General features: G+C 43.1%; 1 protein-coding gene across 1 annotated transcript in view; it reads right to left on the bottom strand.

Annotated features, from left to right (window-relative positions):
- Nucleotides 1-519: 519 nt before the first annotated feature.
- Nucleotides 520-19,878, bottom strand: part of mcama (melanoma cell adhesion molecule a) — a 39,993-nt gene continuing 20,634 nt past the window's right edge. The window contains exons 2-16 of the mRNA XM_079284144.1: nucleotides 13,318-13,451; nucleotides 11,592-11,820; nucleotides 11,400-11,470; nucleotides 11,190-11,277; nucleotides 10,510-10,689; nucleotides 9,633-9,760; nucleotides 8,180-8,327; nucleotides 7,777-7,892; nucleotides 7,292-7,433; nucleotides 6,530-6,660; nucleotides 5,976-6,117; nucleotides 4,537-4,572; nucleotides 2,241-2,370; nucleotides 1,795-1,915; nucleotides 520-649 (exon numbers count right to left, since the gene is read on the bottom strand). Coding sequence (XP_079140270.1) covers nucleotides 647-649; nucleotides 1,795-1,915; nucleotides 2,241-2,370; nucleotides 4,537-4,572; nucleotides 5,976-6,117; nucleotides 6,530-6,660; nucleotides 7,292-7,433; nucleotides 7,777-7,892; nucleotides 8,180-8,327; nucleotides 9,633-9,760; nucleotides 10,510-10,689; nucleotides 11,190-11,277; nucleotides 11,400-11,470; nucleotides 11,592-11,820; nucleotides 13,318-13,451 — 1,799 coding nt within the window. The 3' untranslated portion in view covers nucleotides 520-646. The remainder of the gene's footprint in view (nucleotides 650-1,794; nucleotides 1,916-2,240; nucleotides 2,371-4,536; nucleotides 4,573-5,975; nucleotides 6,118-6,529; nucleotides 6,661-7,291; nucleotides 7,434-7,776; nucleotides 7,893-8,179; nucleotides 8,328-9,632; nucleotides 9,761-10,509; nucleotides 10,690-11,189; nucleotides 11,278-11,399; nucleotides 11,471-11,591; nucleotides 11,821-13,317; nucleotides 13,452-19,878) is intronic.

Below are 19,878 nucleotides of genomic sequence, written 5' to 3' on the forward strand. Positions count from 1 at the left end.
ACTCCGGGGGGAAAGACCTCAGTGTTTGTCATGTTTTGGAGAAATACTGGTACCAATTAAAAAATGGAAGTGAAGCAAACACACTGGCGAACCTTCTCTCAGCGGTGACTGTGAACCATCAGTGAAGAGCTGCCTCAGAGGAGCAGCTGTTTGGTCTCTGACATCACGTCCTAAAAACTCACCTGGACGCCATGAACACGGATCAACATGCACATGACCCAGACGCCGACATGAAACGAAAATCTGAGTGCCAAAATATCTTAAATAACAAAATATATATAATATATACACTTTCATAAAAATAAAAAATAAAAGTCGACAATGCACACGAGACACCATCGTACAAACACGCTGAACAACAGCCAAGAGCTGAACACAGTTTGAGGAAACAGTACAAAACAAATGAACGTCAGCGAACATTCATTCAAAAGAAAATGCACATCTGTACATACGTGTGTGTGTGTAATTCTACTGAATACTGCTGAGAACAAAAGCATGATTGGGGGGGGGGGGGAATGTCCGGACTGTGAGGTGGTGTTACCCTGCAGGCCTCAGATCAGTGGGAGCGCCACACACACACACTGACTGCTGGCTTCATTTGTGCTGCCTCCTGCTGCACAACATCACTGCTGAACCGTCAGGGACTTTACTGGAGGGACAGAGGAGGACAGCAGTGTTACACACACACACACACACATACAACGCATGGCTAATGAGCTGTGATCGGCAGTTACAGGGAAACTCCTGTTTATTAAAAGGTAACAGAATCCACCTACCAGCACCTCTAAAGCTTGCGTTACGTCGTGTAACACGTTTAATCTGTCGAGGTGCTCGTCTGTGTATTTTCTTTCTTTTTCTGACAGAGTCAGGCTAGCTGTTACCAGTCTTTGTGCTGAGCCAAGTTAGTTGGCTTTAGCTTCATATTTACCAGACAGACAAGGCCTCTCAGGGCTTTGTAAGCAATCAATATCTTAAAATAAATTCTAACAGCAACAGGTAGCCAGGGATCGGTAAAATGTGCTTATGTTTCTTATCCGAGCAGCAGAGTTTTGGAGGCGGAGAGGGATTTGTTTTTGCCAATGCCAGAACGCAAGGATTTAAACTAATCTACTCGACAAGTCATGGAGGCGCGGAGAACGCTTTCCAGATGTTACCAACACATTATGCCATCAGGAAAAAGAGATAAACGCACATAGAATTTCTACACACAATGACTTTTTGTGTTTTTATAGACGCAACATGACACACTACATGTATTGTTGTGATGCACAACAACCAAACAACGGCTCCTTTCATGCTTCTGCGAGTCACATATTAAAGCTGCTAACAACAGCCGTATTAATCACGTTTAACTGACAAGCAAACAGCATTACAGCACTGGAGAAAATACTAAAAAATATGTATCCCTTAAAATCCCAAACACAACAGACAGCCGCCATATCATCAGAATTAGTTTTCTGCATGCTAGCAGCTGGTGCCGGTTCATTTACATCCATTAAATAAATGATGCAAAAGCCAGTGCTATTACCCCACATGCGCCTTACATATCCAAATTTAAAAACAGCTTCTGTGAAGTTACAGAGAGAGAGAGAGAGAAGGATGTCCAACTCTATTTCCTGACTCGCATCCGTGATGACGCTTTTTTTTTCACTCTCCATGAGCTTTTCTCTACCGCCTCCCCTCAGGACAACTCTTACATTTTAGCTCCACAACTTATAAACTTAAGCAGAGCAAACTTTAGAGTCTTACACGTTGTAACAATGAACTTCACATTCATCCCTGCACAACAGTTACCTGGTCATTCGGGCCCTTTTTGTCTCCGTTGACGGCCTTTAGGAGGACAGTTTCCTCGTTCTTTGTGTTGGTCGTCATCTCCACGACAATGTCATCTTTGGTGGTCTTCTCTTTGGTGCTGCTGACAGAAAGGACGGTTGGCTTATGTGGAATTTGACCAAAACAGGTAACTGCAGAGGGACTGGGTATCATTACAAACTTCACACAAGTTCAAAATGTGATATTGGTTTACACTGTTACTACACCCAGGTTTAAGCTTTTCTTAGGATTGTTTGTTTTGAATTCATTTCTGCATCAGCATCCTTTTTTGAGCACCAGAAATGTAGTGAAATGTGACCTCATTATTTTGGTTGCATGTAAGAGGGATACGGAAAACTTATACAGAGTATCAGACACAGATAATACTTGTAGACGTCATCATCAGATTTAGAAGAGACGGTACTCACATCTCCTGTTTCCCTGAGCGTCCACAGGGGATCTTCCCCTTCTTATGCAGGAAGTAGAGAACGCTGCCGAGGATGGCAAGCAGCAGCAGAGACAGAATGATCCCCACTATGATCACCCCACTGCCCTCAACTACACACACACACACACACACAGACAGAGAGACCACTCACATGTTAGTATCTGTCCATCTAGCAAAGCAATACTATGTACCTGCCGGAGTTCATTGTGGACCAATAAAGTTTCTGTTTATATCAGTGTTCACACAAAATTAGCTTTTGCCTGAGCATAAATTCTCAGGGGTAACATTGCCCTTAAAAGTTGTTTTTTTAATCTGTCTCTTGAGAGTCCCGACTTTATGCAAGAGCTCAACGCTTTTAAAAATGAGAATAATGAAACATCTGTTCGATACCAACAAACTGCGTTATTTAAACGGTTTTGTTTCTCAAGTGGCATGTTTAACAAAGTCCGTTTCCTCATAAGAAATAATTAGCTGTGCGTGAAATTACTTATTTCTGTGTTATTAAAGTGGCAGCACTGCAGAAAAGTCATTTGTTTTGCGCAACATCTGTGACCCATTCTTTAATAACCTTTATTTCGATGACTTTATTCATCCAGAATGAAAAGTTGAGAATGCTTTCTTCCTCTTTTCCTTTTAAAAAACAAAGAGGCAACACACTTTATGAACTACTACACTATGTCTGAGCCCTGTAGAATAATATAAGGAATGGGGTGTATCTGGTAGGCTTCAGTGATTTTTACAGTGTATTTAATATTTTCAATCGAACTTCATCATTTTAAATTTCTAACAATGCAAATACCCCAAAAATATTCCCATACTAGCTTGTGATATTTTCTACGTTTCATACCCGTCAATATATCGAACTAATGTGGAAAGCGTCTCTGTAGGTCTGTCCTTCTCCACAAGCGTTCATCCGATTGACTTCACACTTGGTGGGTGTATTGCTGAGGAATGTTCGGGGAAGCAACCACAGAATGTATATTAGACGTGGACGTAATCACGATAACGTCACTCATTGGTTTGTGAACTGCCGTTTTGAAGCCTCGAGATCGGCATTCTGGCTCTGAAAAGTAGGGCCGTCTTCTCATAGAGATCTATACAATGTCATTTTTTTAACAAGAGGAGTCGCCCCCTGCTGGTTTTTAGGAAGAATGCAGGTTTAAGCCAATTTGGCCTTTGCATACCCACTTAGAACCGGAGATTGTCGCCTGGACGTAACAGTATCAGGTACATTGCTCAGGACCCAACGGAGTGCAGAGTCGAGTGTGAAGTTGTTTGGATGAGCGGTTCTTAATAAAGTCGAAATAGCAACACCTGAAGCCAAGCAATCGGCCCGTTCCGAACAGGCACCGTTTGAACAGGAACTGCACTAATATATATAGATCATATCCAATATAATATATTTCGATGCATTGAATTATCCAGATCAGCCTTTTGAATATGCTGAATCCACAAAAACTGAGTAAGACGGCGTCATTCTTTTAATAGTTCTCCGTGTCATAAAACAGTGATGTAATTCATTCTTCAATTAGATCTCCCACTCCTCGTTTAGTGAGTGTGTAGGAAGCTTCTATGTCGAGGGCCAGCGCAAGAATACGGCCCCTATTAAACTCAAACAATTAGAGGAGCGAGCGACCAAATATTTATATCCTGGCAGCAACACAGCACTTTACTCTACACGTATATATATAGATATATATATATATATTTTACAATGTTGTTTTTAATGGTTGTGGCTCTCTGAATGTTCTTTCTTTGCCCATTGTATTCCCCACAGGCAAGTGAAGGTTTTAATGGCATGAAGCGACTGCTGAGATATTCAGAAAATTGCCCCATAATAATGCCACTCTACATATTTACTTTCATTTCACCTGGTATATAAAAAACAAACATAAAACACAAGACTGTCTGGAAAAAGTTAGTAAAAGTGAGACACGTAACTTATTTATGCTTGTTTAACAAATTCGGGGATTTACAAATAATGTATTTTGCCACTGCAGATCGTTTGGTCCAAATATCATTTGGGGTGTTGGCGTGCTTGACTGTGCTGGTGTTATGATTTTTCTCTCTGTATCAAACAGAATATTTAATATGCCCACAGGCCATCCCAAAGATCTGCCAGCAAACTAGACAGTCCTGGTATAGAGTTCCTGCATGAAAGTCATAAATAATGCATAGAGTCCTCCAACCCATTCATTGTCACGGACAGAACTTAAGTCTGTAGAAGAAAGTGAGCAAAAGCGAAACAAGAAGAGACGACAGAGCAACAATCTTACCAGGATAGACGGGAGCAGCTGACGTGACTCTGGGAACTGTGAACAAGTAGAACAACACTTAGAGTGGGCGCACCAATACACACACACACACACACACCTCATATTTAATTTGATCACAGCTGCTCAGTAATTACAAACAATACCATGAGCAGACTGCATGTGTAAGAGGTTACAACAATGGCTGCTAAAACGGCGGTTCGCTGCCATGAGGTCAGGACCTCAGAAGAGTCACAAGATGATTAAAAGGAATAAAAAAGGTTTTATTTAAAAAAATAATTGATGTACCGCCTTGTGGTTGTTTGCCTTCATTAACCAGGGTTAAAGCTGCAGTTTTTCATCATATTATCCTATCAGACGGCTGGCCCATTCAAATCTTAAATTTGGGGTTTATCTCTTACTGGATACTTTCACTACTTCAGGACTGTGATGTCTTTCTGTCATTTAGACATGCAGAAGGCGTCCTTCATGTATATTCTTCTCATGGCTTCATACATTTATGACAGTTCCATCACAATGCTGGTGCACGACGGGGAGTGGCTGAAAAGTGATTATCTGTTCTCTCACAGGCTGCATCACTGATGGATTTTGCAGCAGAAGCCTGAATTAATTAACGGTCATGATGAACGCAAAGGACGCACAAAGTACAAGCTAACAATGGCGAGGCTTTATGTTGGGACTGATTTAATCCCTATTTTCTCACACACTGTATGTCCATACACTAAAAATGTATGGTGGTAAAAAATGTATGGTGGGGGGGGGGGGGGGGGGGGGGGGGATAAATATTTTTTGTTATGTTGGAAGTCCAGACTGTTTTGAATGCAATGTGCAGAAAGGTTGTGAACATCTGGATTGATGATTGAGCTGATACCAGATGCATACTGTACTTAAAAACAAGCCTGAAACCTCAGTGCGCGTGGTGAACTGTGGTTAATGTACGAGCATTAAGCAAAACACTTTAGATACGGCTTGTGAGCAAATTGGAATAAATGAGAGTCCCGACTTATCATCTTTTCATTCTATGCTTGTACACGGTCTGACATTATGAAACAGGCAATCCTCGTGGTCATGATGGTCATAGACTAAGGCTTCAAAAGCAAAATAAGTTTTAAACTCCATCACTGATGCAGCCTGTGAGAGAGCAGAGATCACTCTTCTTCTTTCATGTTGTCCCTCTTCAACGCACCGCAGCTCCCTGAATGAACCAGAAGGCACATCATGGGCCAACATGTGCTAAAAGATGAAGAATGGTCCTTCAACATAACAGTCATTTTCCAAACTAACACAGTTTGAATGCAAATTTTAGTGCATATTTTGAGAATATTAAAAAAAAAAAGAATGCTTTGTGAGTGTTTCAAAGGCTGAATGTGTTTCCCTCTCCGCCGCATACATCCACTGCACTCATACAGACTCTCTAATGCGAGCGAGCGAGAGGTTCTTACTGGCTTTGATGCTGAAAGCCTTGACTTCGGTCCCCATGTCATTGGAAGCGTTGCACTGAGCGCTGATGTCAGAGGTGACTTTGACTGACACCACGCTGTGAGTCATGTGCTCGTTCGCTTTGCTCACCACCTCGTGCCAGTTCTGTGGAGACACACACACACACACACACACACACACAAACGCACTTTGTTGAAGAACATTTTTATCTCTACATAATCCCAAAATCATGCTGGTCCTCACAACGAGCGGAACTGTGAAGACTATAATCTCAGATGTGGTTGGTGTAGGTAAACACGCCGCCATTACTGCAGTGGCACCTCACTAGCCCTTTGTAAGGTGCTGTATAAATTATATATAAATTATGATTATATCATTATTTGTAATAATAGCAATCAGGAGTTTGGTTAAACTCTCCAGACAATCATTTTTGTCTGTGTTTAGCAGCATGTTCATGGTTTCCCTTTTTTTCAGCACAAACTCAGCGTTATGAAATATCTGCTGGTTCATTGCACGCGCATTGCTCGATGAATTAGTGCTGCAAGTCAGACGGTACCTGGCTGCCGATGATGTTCCAGGAGATGCTGGGCAGCGGATGGCCCTGAGCCTCACAGCTCAGATTCACCATCCTGCCTGTTGCCTCCTCCAGCTGCACCTCCTGCTCCTCTCCCACCACCTGGGGACCACCTACACACACACACACACACTATTTATAAGTATAGTCCATATTTAGTTACAAGCTTGTTTTGCTCGCTCTTAATACATTTTCAACATTTCCTGCATGTGTACCTGATAACGTACATTTCCACAGCACTAATCTACAGTACAGTACAGTAAAATATCAGTCATATTCACCACTCTGCTGCTGCTGCTTTTAGCAGAAGTACTGTTTTTTATTCACCAATACATTCCAGTCACTTTTCGTTCAATGTTAAGCTACTGTCAAATTGAACTTGACACTTCCTGCACAGATGCTTCATATTAAAAGCCCTCCAGTGGCTTTACAGGGAAACAATCCTCCTCTTTCCTGGTACGGGTTTCAACTGTAAAAAAGCTCATAACTCTGATGCGATTCTTTATTTCAAGCCTCAACGATCGACACAAATCCAAACTTAAACTGACTGACCCTTTTAGTAACAGAGGCACGTGTTTCAAATCAGAGCTCTTGGCAGAATTAGAGTCACTGCAGAGGCCCTTCATGACCAAAACAGACCTACGACAATAGCCATGGCCACATATAAATGAGTGCTACTTGGAAGCTTCCCTTGGCATCACAAGTCAAGAGAAGCTGCTAAAGTTGGTGTTTGGGACGACTGACCTTGGACGATGATGTGGACGGAGCCGCTGGTGTGCAGCGCGGGCAGGGAGGGAACGGTCACCTCACATATGTACTCTCCTGTTGTTTCATAGGCGGCGTCCTTCAGGTGCAATGTGTTCCCCTTACCCACCTGCTTCCCATCCTACTCACACACACACACACACACACACACACACACACACACACACACACACACACACACAATCAGTGAACACAATCAGTGAATGAAGACCGGTGATGCTGGATATTGATTATGATCAGTGTATCAGTCAGTGCTGTGGCTCCATGATTGCAAAGTCAGCCAGTTTGGTTCAGAATACAATATCTCAGCAACCATTAGATGGATTTCCATTACATTTTCATATGATAAATGATGCAACATTCACAAGGTTTCTGCTAAGTCTACACATTTTATTTCCTCAGTGCTTGCAATATTTAAAATCTCATCGAAACAAATCTGTACCAACGTCTCATTGTGTACGTACCTTATACCACACAGTGGCTGTTTTAAGGGAAGACAGAGCGTTGCAGGTTGCGGTCAGATCTTCTCCTTTGAGCATGAACTCCGAGTCTTTAGGAACCACCACAGCTGGGTCCAAGTCTGAACACAACGAACACGACGAAACACACGGTTTTGAGGAAGGAGTTCAATTAAAGGAATCACTCTTATGCGTTTACTCGCTTTCTTTTTCAGATTGAGATGATGTCAATCTTAGTGCATGAAGTACAGAGCTGGAGTCAGAATGTGCTTAGCTTAGCATAAAGACTGGAGGCAGGGAGGAAACCGCGAGGTCCGTTCAAAGTGTCTTTGTCGTTTCTGTCTCCAAGCCCGTTTCAAATATATGTTGCGTTCATGTTTTCTCGTGTGCATGTGCGATGGTTCCTCACAGTGCACAGTGAGCTGCATTTCTCCTTTCACTTCGGAGTCGTCGTCGGTGTCCACGGGGAGACACTGGTAGATGCCACTGTCTTTCCGGGACACAGGTGACAGCATCAACACATCGCTGTGGTTGCTCTCCAAGTCCACATCCAGCTCCTGCAACAAATACTCTCATTTGTAAGCAAGATCCATGCTGTGATGATGTGAAAGTCATGACAGAAACTAAGGCACTTTATTTGGCTTTTTTTGCAACCGGTGTGCTTTTAGGGTGAAGACATACTGTATTTCAAATATAAATGGAAATTAACATCTGGTTTGTCAGAGTTTATTCCTGTGGGGGACAGTTGCAGACTTGAGCATTTTATTAAAAAGATGACTGAGTTGCTTTAGTTTTATTTGGCAGAAAGAGAGTTTGTGGGTGAAGATCAGGTGACTAATCAGACCTGCCAACTGGTGCCGAGTTCTCTTAGTGAGAGATCAAACGCAAGCTTAGAATCCTGCTTCGGTTGCCAATTTAAAATGACAGGTTTCCCAAACATACATGGAGACATAGCTTTCAACTTTGTTCGTAAAAAGCTGACGACATCTGATTGTCGGAGGTCAATGTAGTTTACAGAATATAAAATATTATTTTTCGTCGTTTCAGCCATCATGGTAAACTTTTTACTGAGCACTTTCCCTCCTCAGATCTGAGGACACCAGCTACAAAAAGCAGCCACGATTTACATTGGAGTCCATTAGGTCGAGAAACACAAGTGGTGAGATACAGACAGAATCTAAACAAACCCCAAATGTTTAACCATATTATCCAAACCCACTTACTTGAAAGTAAAAATGAAAGTTATATTGTTCATTGCAAAACTGTGAGTGTGTAAAACTATGGTGAGTATATGAAACACAAAGAAATCTATTAACATATACAACTTACACTGAGTACAGTAATCACTTTAAATTGTTTTAGATTTTTCATGTCAATTGCTTCAGATTTCAGCAGTAAGTTAGTTAATAGTGTGACATTCGATGATGGCAAAAAGTATTAAAATAAAACTTTGTTAAAAGATTGTTAAAAAAATAACTATTTTCTTTTAATGTCTTAAATATCTTTTCCCTCCCAAGTCATGTTCACAACAACCGCGAACCAAATGCCCACGACTGCCTAGTTAGTAAACATTAAAAAGGCAGTCAGCTGAGTTTTTGTGTCTGTCAACACATACAATGGATGAGTGTCTGACATGGGAATGAGTCCTACCCATGAGCCCCGTCAGCGTGGCCTCCGGTCTCAGACCCCGGCCTGGATCTGCAGGGTCAGAGCTGACAGAGCCTTCACAGACCTTGCACACTCATGTCTACATGGGGGCCCTGTGAGCTCTGCATATCAAAAACATTCCCTACATGTCTCCTGCGTGTCACCCATTCTCTCTTGGGGACTTTAAGGGGTGAGAAAATGCCTCCTATTCTTACTTGTTCTCTGTTGAAAATGAAGGACGGCGGGGGGTTGCCATCACCCTGACAACGCAGCTCCACAGTATCCCCCTCTTTGACCAAGCCCTGGGGCGACTCCTTCCACAGCTCCACCATGGTGGTGGGGTCTGGACACACAGACACACAATCAAATTAAGCAGGCGTATTCAGCGGGCTGCTGTAGTCTCTCTACAAGGCCATCTCCATAACGCTGACAGCACTCACTGGGTTTAGCTCTGCCTGCCACAGTATCACCAACAAACCGTTTCAAACAACGGACCAACAGACAAATCATGGACAGACGGACAGAAAATGTGTTGTTGACAATAAGATTTAAAGGAGTATTTCAGCAATTAATACATCAGACAGATTAAGAAAAGAATCAAAATTGCGTAATTATGAATCCTACTGCATTTCCTGGCAAGAGCTGCCCTGCGTAGCTGGTTGAGAGAGAGAGACGATTGGTGGAGATTAGGCATTGACCTTAAGAAGTTCGGGATAGCCCATTGGTCGGCTTAGGACCCGAACAAATCAGGGTACCAGGACCTCGGCGAGCATGGAGGCCTGGCCAGTCCTAGCGCTTAAATGCTACTCAGGGCCCTTTAAAAAGACCAGCTGTAGTTATCCTGGCAAGTGAAGGAGTAAGGAAGTTTAATTTAATTTGTAACTAAACATCTGAGGAGGCTGTAACTTTATGTGGTCCACTTCTCACAGCAGAGGAAACACTTAACTGACCACGATGAGGTAGGGTGTCCCAAAGATGGAAGATTTGTGCCGCCATTATCTAATTTTACCTTTACATTCGGGGACAATTGTTGTCGACAACTGACGTGAAACAAACACGGCATGTGTATAAAAAGGCTCAGCGTTAACTCACAGTGAACAGTGATGTTGATGCTGTTGGACTCGACTGTCCTGATGGCTCCCGGGACAAAGAAGCTGACCTCACAGGAGAAACGGGCATCTTTGTCCTCCTTAAGCACCTTGTACTCCAGGGTGCTCTGGACGGAGAAGAAGTCACTGGACTGCTGGGTTACCAGGATCAAGATGTTCACATCTGGACAAGACAATGTAGATATGTAACAATGGACCACAGCCCTTACAAATAGCAGATTAAATATATGCTTAATCAATATTTAAATGCAAATAAATATATATGTAAGAATGCCTGTTCCAAATTTCATGGCAAACTATGCAATATTTCTTTCACTTTGGTCCAAACCAAAGCCAGTCACTAAAAATAAAAGTATAATTGGCAGAATGCCAGTCTGTTTCAAAGCGGTGGATCGACTGACAAACTGACATGGAGATCCCTGGAGTCAAGCCGCTAGCGTGGCTAAACATATCACAGTTTTCTGTGGACAGGGAAATTCCTTGCTACCGTTTCTGAGATACTTTGGGATTTTTACCGTTTGCTTATCAAGATGCGTAGAAGATTTTCAGGAACATGCTGAGATTTGAAAGAGAAATGGCCTGGACTCAAACCAAAGGAAACACTCTGGGGTGACATGGCAGACCCTCTGAGATAGACACAACGGGCCATCTATTTGCACTTACTTCCTGGTTCAGGCACCAGTGGCATGCTGTCCCTGTACCATGTGATGTTGGGTTTAGGGAAGCCGTTGCGAGCCTCGCATGATGCAACCTGGAAGGAGAATCACATTGACAAATAGTTATTATCTTGAAGATGGTCATTTCAGCAATATACAAATACTGTATACATTATTATTATGGTTGATCTCAGTGTCTACAATTGAAGGGACTCACCTTAGATGGAACCTCATTGGTCATGGATATTCCAGTAAGGACACCCTCGATCACTGGAGCCTCTGGAGGAGCTGAATCAGGAAAATATATTATTTTTAATAAACACATCATGAAACAATCTTTTGACTTTGTGTCTTCCTTTAAACAATGTTTTGTGTGACACAGAGAAAGCGTGTTGTGAGCCCGTCTTACCAAACACTCTGAGGTGGGTCTTGCCCTCAGCGTTCCCAGCAGCCAGCCCGTTCACCTGGCAGAAGAATTCCCTCTCATCGTAGAGCTGGACATCTTGGATGGTGAGTCGAGTTCCCCGCTGGTCTGAGGTCACCTCGATGCGGCCGCTGTAGTCTGTGTTGTTGTCCACCACCTGCTGACTGCCATCGCCGTAGAAGATGCGCATCCGTGCGCTGTTACCTGCAGCTCTCTGCGGGACGACGCAGTAGTTTAGGGGTAAATCAGCGGAAACCGTTGCTCGTGTGTTTGGTTGATGTTGGGCAGTTTTGCTTACAGGTATGATGGTTAAAACATGTGTCCAGCAGGTATTTATCAATCCAGCATTCATTAATCAGTCACTGTCTTTCTCAAAACCTTTCCAAAACCAGCCTGAACTGCTTGTTGGCGTTATGTAAACGTTAACCAAAACTGTGGCCTCGGTGTCGGTGTGGTTGGTGACTCAAAACATTGGGAAGAAGCAACCCACGGGGTGATGCTACACTATAGAAGTTGGCTATTTATTTCTATTTCTATCAATGAGCACGACATGAAAATAAAAATGAAATACATTAAATTGACATACGAGGTCTCGCCCTAAAGGAGGACAACAGGAGCCCGTCCCCCTCTGTCCCCCCGCCACCACTCTCCTGCCCGCCCTGCAGGTGTCGCTGTTGAAAAGCATTTTAATCAGAATATCCACAAAGGATTTTTTTTTTCCAAAGAAGAGAGAAAATATTTTATAAATGATACTGAGATTTGGTGGTTTATTACATCTTTTTATACTTTGATCTCCCTCTTGCCTTTCAAAAGTAGGAGCCTCCTGCCTCTATGGACCAGCCTCCTCTGCAGTGAATATAGCTTTTACTCCATCGATTAAGAGTCTAAGAGTCATGCATGTGGGTCCAGATCTTGTTGTGCTGAGCCATTACAATAGTTATTAGACGACTGTTTATACAAGCACCTCCCTCATTTAATAATTTATATTAATAAATAGTTTCTGCTGACGTCAGTGGAGGAGCTCGTTATTTCAGGTGATGCAGCACTCACCCACTGTAACATGATGCAGGAAACCCTGGCCCTATTCATAGACAGGATAAGACCTATAATGACAGCTACAACTAAAATAATCAGAATACTAACAATAATAGTGACAATAATAATATACTTTTGAGAATAAAAAATACAAATTTTAATAATAATTGTAGTTTTTTAACATTAACTACAAAAACATGGCTATGAGCTTCCTTTCTTTCACATCATTCAACCCCTACTTTAATATTTACATTCTTTCCTCCTTGCTCCGTCAACATGACCTACGATTAATCGGTCCATACAATACAAAATTGAAAAAAAAATCGATTTCTCTTGACTGCTTGACAAGCATGCATGATCATGTGAAATGTTATGAGATTTGAGCGTCACAAGCAAGGAACGAATGAAAATCGTCTCTCAGAAATGAACGGAGGCAACAGTAGCTACAATCAGGAAGCCCTTGCAGCCGTATTTTATCCTCATTTCACCTCGTTTGGACAATTCTTATTTATAATTCTCTTTTTCTGTGGCCAATAATTCAGGACATAAGAAGTCAGATGCTCCCTGACCATGAAATCAAATGATTGACTTTAAGGGGGCGCCCTTACATACATGTGCTCGGTTGGATAGTTAGACAGGCAGTGTCAGTTTTTGCAATGGGTCCAGCAGTACTCACCACAAACCACTGGATCATGACAAAGCTGGGCTCGTTGTCGGCATCAGTGAAGCTGTACTGGCAGGGGATCTGAGCCGAGTCACCCAGGTACACCTCAACGGCCTCATGCATAGTCAGCTCCACCTTGGCCCACGCTGAAAAACACACAGATATGCACATAAATCAAGGTCATGCTTTCTGCAGGTGCTGTGCAATGGTCCTCTGTTATTCATGAGCCATTAAAGCCAGAAAAGTGTTAAACTCAACATAAAAATGACATTTCACCGTGTCTGTATTCGTATTCTAATTTTGACCCTCAAGTCTAATGTAATTCTAGACTGCATTGTGTTTGGCAGATGGACTGAATGTCTTCCCAGGCCAACCTGGAGCCACTCTGCCATGTTAGCAGAACAAAGAAGAAAAGGCTTCTTGTCCACATGGCATCATTTTCATCTCCCTTCTGCCTGGCTGACTGTAACCACTAAACCACATCTTGGCCAGAAAACCAGTTCCCTAGGCATCATTGGGGGAATGCAGGCATGAGAAGGCCAGCCAGTTTGCCACTGGGCTGTTGACTCATAGAGCCAAGTGGTTTTGGACTTGGCTGCTGTCATAGAGGGGGCCAGCTCACAACAGTGAGAAAATAGACTTGTTGTGCCATCTTGTTCTTCTTTGTCGGTTTTCATGCAAGATGGTAAAGGATACATCCCTTCCCCTCCCCTCTCCTCCCTCTTACACCGTCAGGTGTCACAGTGTGACGTTCAGTGGATTTACTCCATCACGTGTTGTCGTGGACCAAAAGGGGAACAGGTCTAGGGAAGACTACAAGTTTGGAAATAAACATTTGGAGGTGTGATTTTGAAAAGAGGCAATCTCACCAGACCTCTGTAGCCCGCTGCTCATCTCTGCTTGAGGCTAGCTACATTAGCCGCTACCAGCATGACACTCTCAGATCTCTGACCGGACTGTCGGCAGTTGGGGTTGCATTGTGGGTAACGTAGGTGCCAGGTTTTGACAAGGAAGAACAACATGTGGAATAAAAAGATACTTCACCTAAATTTTCACATTTTCAGTTTCAGGTGGAGCACCCTTTGAAGTACAGAACTTGCAGTAAATGTACTTTTTAGCCACGGAATTCTCCAGAAGACAGAACAGGAAACAAGCTTAATTTTCTTAAGGCAGAGAGCTATTCATTCACATTTTTTTGCAACTGTATTGTGTTAACTGATTAATGCGGGTCAAGTGTTGGGTGCACTGTGCAGCTGTATTACGGAGAAAACATGCTCTAAATTTAGTGTAAAAGAAGGAAAGAAAAAAAGAACTAGGGACATCCCAGTTTTTTTTGTTTTTGACTGTTCAATAGTTTTCAAAAATAAATGAAAAACAATCGGTAAGGCTAGACCTTAGTGTCCCCAGCATTGGTTGAAACAGACAAAGCATGAAAAGAGCTTTAAGAGTCCAGTTGCCACCCTGCTGCCCCCATTCAGCCGGCTGCTCCCCCATCACCACCCCGTCTCCTCCCCCCGCCTCAGCACCAATCATTTTCACAACTCATTTTTTTTCTTCTTTTTGTCCCTCTCTCCTCCGCCTATGCTCAGCCAACCATTTCTTTTAAGACAACGGGCATGCCATTGTTCCCCCACCTGGGTGGACCAGATCCCCCTCACTCACACACACACACACACACCCCACCCACCAGCCAGCTCAACTATATGTTTCTATCCCTAAACCAAAGGTTAAAAACAGTTCATCACGTACTGAAGTTGTTGTTTACTCTCACAAAGATGATGTGAGATGGCTTTGAGACAAGAAGCAGATTATGGAGGCTGGAGAGCAAAGCATGTCACAGAAGTCAGTGTAAAAAACGTGTCTCTTTGGGGCCGCGCTGCTAACTTTTCAGCTAATCCGATTAGCACTGGGGGGTTGCTGGGGATTTGGCTTCCAAAGCCAACCTGGGACCGGTCTTATCTGTTCCTGTTGTGACTTTATGCGGCACGGACTAAAGCACAAGTACACATGACCCATGATCTATGGACCCTGACAACCAAAAATGCTGCCTGTGTGTGTGTGTGTGTGTGTGTGTGTGCATACATGTGTGGCTGTCTGCAGTCTGCGTCTGGATGATACAGAGCTAATTCATTCAGAAAAAAAAGAAAAACGCACCGCTCCAGAACATTTGGATGTGTTGACAGGATCAGCCCTGTGACTGGACAACAAGACCTCAAATGACTGAGGTCTGTTGGAGGGATGAGCGACAGAAGGGGGCAGGGAGAGAGAGACACAATAACATTTCAAATGGTAGATTAAATACTATTAACTACTCCAGTCATAATTATGTCACTATTAAAGTTTAACAGTTTGACTGTGATCAAATAAAACCATGCTGGATGTAGCTTCCATGATATGGTTCATGCCAATGTTTGAATGCTCTCCTTTCTTTTTAAATTCCTTGCCTACGTCCTTCTCTCTTTTGTGATCCAGAAACTGATCTCAGTGCTGCCCTCTTGTCGTCATCACAGCAGGGCTGGGAATCGTTGGAAACTTGTGCCAACGTAATACGTTTTGGTGCCAATACCAACTGGTTTTGGATAACTTGCGTCGAGGAATACACAGATGCGTTTTCTGCAAAAAACCTCTTTGCTCATTCAAAGCCAAACTCATCCAATGTTAAGTGCTGATGTCTGCACAAGAACTTGGTCTGGCAGAACTGGATAACTGAATCTGGCAAAATCATGATTGAAGAACAAGTAAAGAAATTCAAGGGCAGCTTTCAGTATTTGTTACCTTTAGCCATGTGAGCAGCGGGGCTCTATGGATGGCAAATGTCAGTTTTGGTGTCAAAAAACATGTCAAAAAACATTTGACGGATTTTCCTTAATGTTCCACAGAGGACCAAGCATGCTGATTTTAATGATCCCCTGACTTTCTCTCTAGCGCTATCATCGGGTCAAAGTTTTCCTTTGTCCTGATATATAACTCCATGTCTGCTGGTTGGATTGGCACAAAATTGTGTACAGTCATTCGTGGTTCTGAGATGATGTGGATGCTGACTCATCACAAAAAAAAGACCGCCCCATTTATGTTCACTTTCCTCTTCCTTTCCTCTCATTCTCTGAGTTCCGGGTAAAGGAGAAAAGAGAAAGGACACAATATTTCTCAAAATTAAGATAAAATTTTCCATAAATACCAATGCAACACAGAGGATGTTGCCAAAACTTGCACAGAAAGAGCAAGAGCAGCAACTTTTTCTAGGCAATAAAACAATCTGCCTTCATGTTATAAAGATCTCACCTGCTGCCACAAATGTATTATTGGTAATGATCTAATTTGCTTAGAGTGATTACTTCTGAGTATTAACATGTATTTGGTCATGTTAATGTTAATGTTTTTGTATGTAGCACTTTTAAACCCTCTATAAAGTTTAAAGGCATAAGAGAAAATTAAGACAAACAACAAATTGCTTTTCTGTCCTTCCATTCAAGGCAAATGGGGACACTCACACAATGCAAATCAGACAATACCAGACATAATGAGGGGGATACTTCCAGGACCGCCTCTGCATACAGTCGCTCATTATCTGCCTTACACAGAGACAATACCCTCAGACGCTAACTACAGTGGTCACCATTAGCTTTCCCATTTGATTAAGGCTGTCAGCTTAAGTCTCAGTAGATCTGCAGCTCCAGCACTGATAAGGAGTCCAAATCACCTCCGACACAAGAAACGGGCCTCATTTACTCACCCTAATCCCTCACATGCCTGGTGGGCCATGAAATGAGACCGAATGCGTCGGAGGACATTAAAACGTCCAGTAATAAGTTATCTATAAACCCTCATGTCCTTTCTTTTTTTAAGCTACGCATAAGAAAATGTGAGAGCAGACCAGCGCTTCAGACTATTTCACGACTTCTCTGAATAAAAGTAGTGAGCGGACACAGAGTCCCTCGGAGAGGGGAGGGTGTGAAAAGCTAGCATGAAAATGTGGGTGACAGGCAGGAGGATTTCTCAACACGCAGCCCCGGTGTAGTGTGGAACACCTGGGGGACACAGCGTACTGCTCGACATCAAAGCGTACAGACACACAGTGAAAGCACACGGCCCTACAGTGGAGACGAGAGCTCCTCGTCCTCGTCTGTGCTTTCAGAGGCAGCATCTGGCACAAATCTCCCAGTAGCCTGTTCCCTGGGTGACAGTCAGTAGCAGTTAAGGGTCCAGGATTTCTTCTTTCACATATAGAGATAAGGAAGCGCTGCAAATCTCCTCAAAGGCACCCCTTAACGCATCAGTGCCCCCCCCCTTTCATGCAGCAGAGCATATCACAGCTCCAGGTCAGGACCTGACACGCAGCCCTCCATCATCACGTTTGAGGTGGACTCACTCAGGTTTCTCTCTCTCAACACCATTAGAAACACACGAGGCTGACAGCGACATTTTGCTTTGTGCACACTTCACAGGGCAGAATTTCATTGTTGTGCACTTGCACCTTTTTTTTGTATTTTCCAGACTCCAAACAATCCCACATGCAGCAAGGTAGACGGCGCGGTGAAAGTGTTTATGGAGTGCAATTTTGGTATGAATTTGGCACGATTGTAATGGAGTTTTCTGCGTGCTCAGACCGCCTCTTTTTGCCAAAGCAAGGGCAAAAGAAAAATGCTGTCTTAGTTTAATAGTCTATAGGAAATATATTTGTACACTTAAAAACTTGGTACAGACTATTTTATCATTATATTAAGAACTTTAGCGCATACAATTATCATATTGAATTATCACCCAGGCGTAGCTACAGGCTAATTTACAGAAATAGTCATTTTTCAATCCGATGAGATTGTAAAGCACTTTTAGGCAACTTTTAATGCTGCCAAAAAAACTTAACTTTCTGCAAAGTGAAAAAGACATGCATGCGTTTTGTTGTGCTTAAAACTTAGTGATGGCTATGCAGACATTTCTTTCAATGTTTTGGACTTGGCTTGGTTACACATACACATCTCTCTCCTCTTCTTTTTATGAAGCAAGTCATCTAAAATCTTTAAATTGAATTCTGTTGAGACCAACTCTCCGACTGCACACACATGACACTCAAAAACATGTTATGCTGGGAATGTTCCTCTAATGGTTTCATGGGTTCTTCCAACCTCCGAAAAACAGTCCGCCAACACTGGCTCTTTAAAGAATTACGAATCATCCCCGCTGGTGAGCAACTTCCTCAGCAGCTGCATTCATTTTTTATCCTCACACCTGATGGGTGAGACTTCATTAAAGGAGCAACATGGATGTTTTATTCATGCTTGTATCTGATGTTCGGCAGTGAGTGTGGCTTGTTCCTCTGCATCCACTCCCCATCAATAGACCCCCCCCCCCCCCCCAGAGCTGCTGGGCTCAGGCATGCAGGTTGCTCCGCAGCCACAGGATGGCTAATTAAAGGTCAGTAGGCTAACCACTGTCTACATCAAGGGGGGGGGGGGGGGGGGGGGGGGGGGGGGTTCCTTTAGCTATCAGCAAAAACAAAAACGGGGAGTGAGCCTATGTTAACACATTTTCCTAAAAACTCATTAAAAGCAGGCGTGCGTGCCTAGTTGCTAGAAACTCAAAACCCCAGCAAAAACCCAGAAATACCAAATAAATGGCCGTCATTCTGCTTTCCATCCAGCTAGAACAGCTGTGACTTACTCCTTATGTAGTACCTGGATAGTGCCTGAATACAGCAACAGTCACAGAAACGAATGCTTGAGCACGCAATAGAAATCCAGAAATACCTCCGACCACAACGCTGCCGTTCTGGGGGAAACACTCGAGTATAATTCTGTTTGGTTTCCATTTCAAACATAAATATCAATTCAGGGATACATGATAGGATTTCCTTTCAATTTCCTAGATGGATTGGTATGTTTGGAAAAAATGCTAGCCGCGAGCATGGAGCACGTCCTGACCCATCAAATGCAGACATCATAACCATACACAGCTTTGGAAGCAGTGATTAATATAACATTCAACAAACATGTTGAGTGATCCCACTTCACTGACGGTGGACTAAATGACATTTGGAAGGTAGACAGAATCTGGAAACAGCAGCGATTCCTTCTCGGCCTATTATTAAAGTGTGTGAAAGACGAGACATTACGGCGAGAGGGGCCAGGTATGAGGCCTCTGCTGTTATTTTAACGCTATAAATAGAAGACCTTCTTTCCAATCAAACCTCTGACGACAGCGCGCCGACTTGCTGCTGTACTCCAACAAAAGGCCTTCTTATCCCCGGCCCCTGTGGTCATCATCACAGGGCTGAAAAGCCTTGAGCGCTACAAACTGGGTGCCAACAAAATCAGCTTTCCCTCAACCATGCAGCAGAAAGGGCTGGCCTGAGATAATCACTTCCATTTCACTCTCCAGACGCCACAAGCTCTGCCAACTTTAGGTTTAAAAAGAAGTCACAGTTAGAAGAGCATCAGACATATTCAGTGCAATTTGTTGGCACTTTTACCATTTACTGAGTAGTTGACAGTGTGGATAACAATCCGTTCTCACTCCAAACTCATCAAATACCGCAGCTTGCTCAGCGCCTCTTGGCGTCTGATACCGAGGCACCCT

Source organism: Melanostigma gelatinosum (assembly GCF_949748355.1).
Source record: "Melanostigma gelatinosum genome assembly, chromosome: 14".
NCBI classification, from domain to species: domain Eukaryota; kingdom Metazoa; phylum Chordata; class Actinopteri; order Perciformes; family Zoarcidae; genus Melanostigma; species Melanostigma gelatinosum.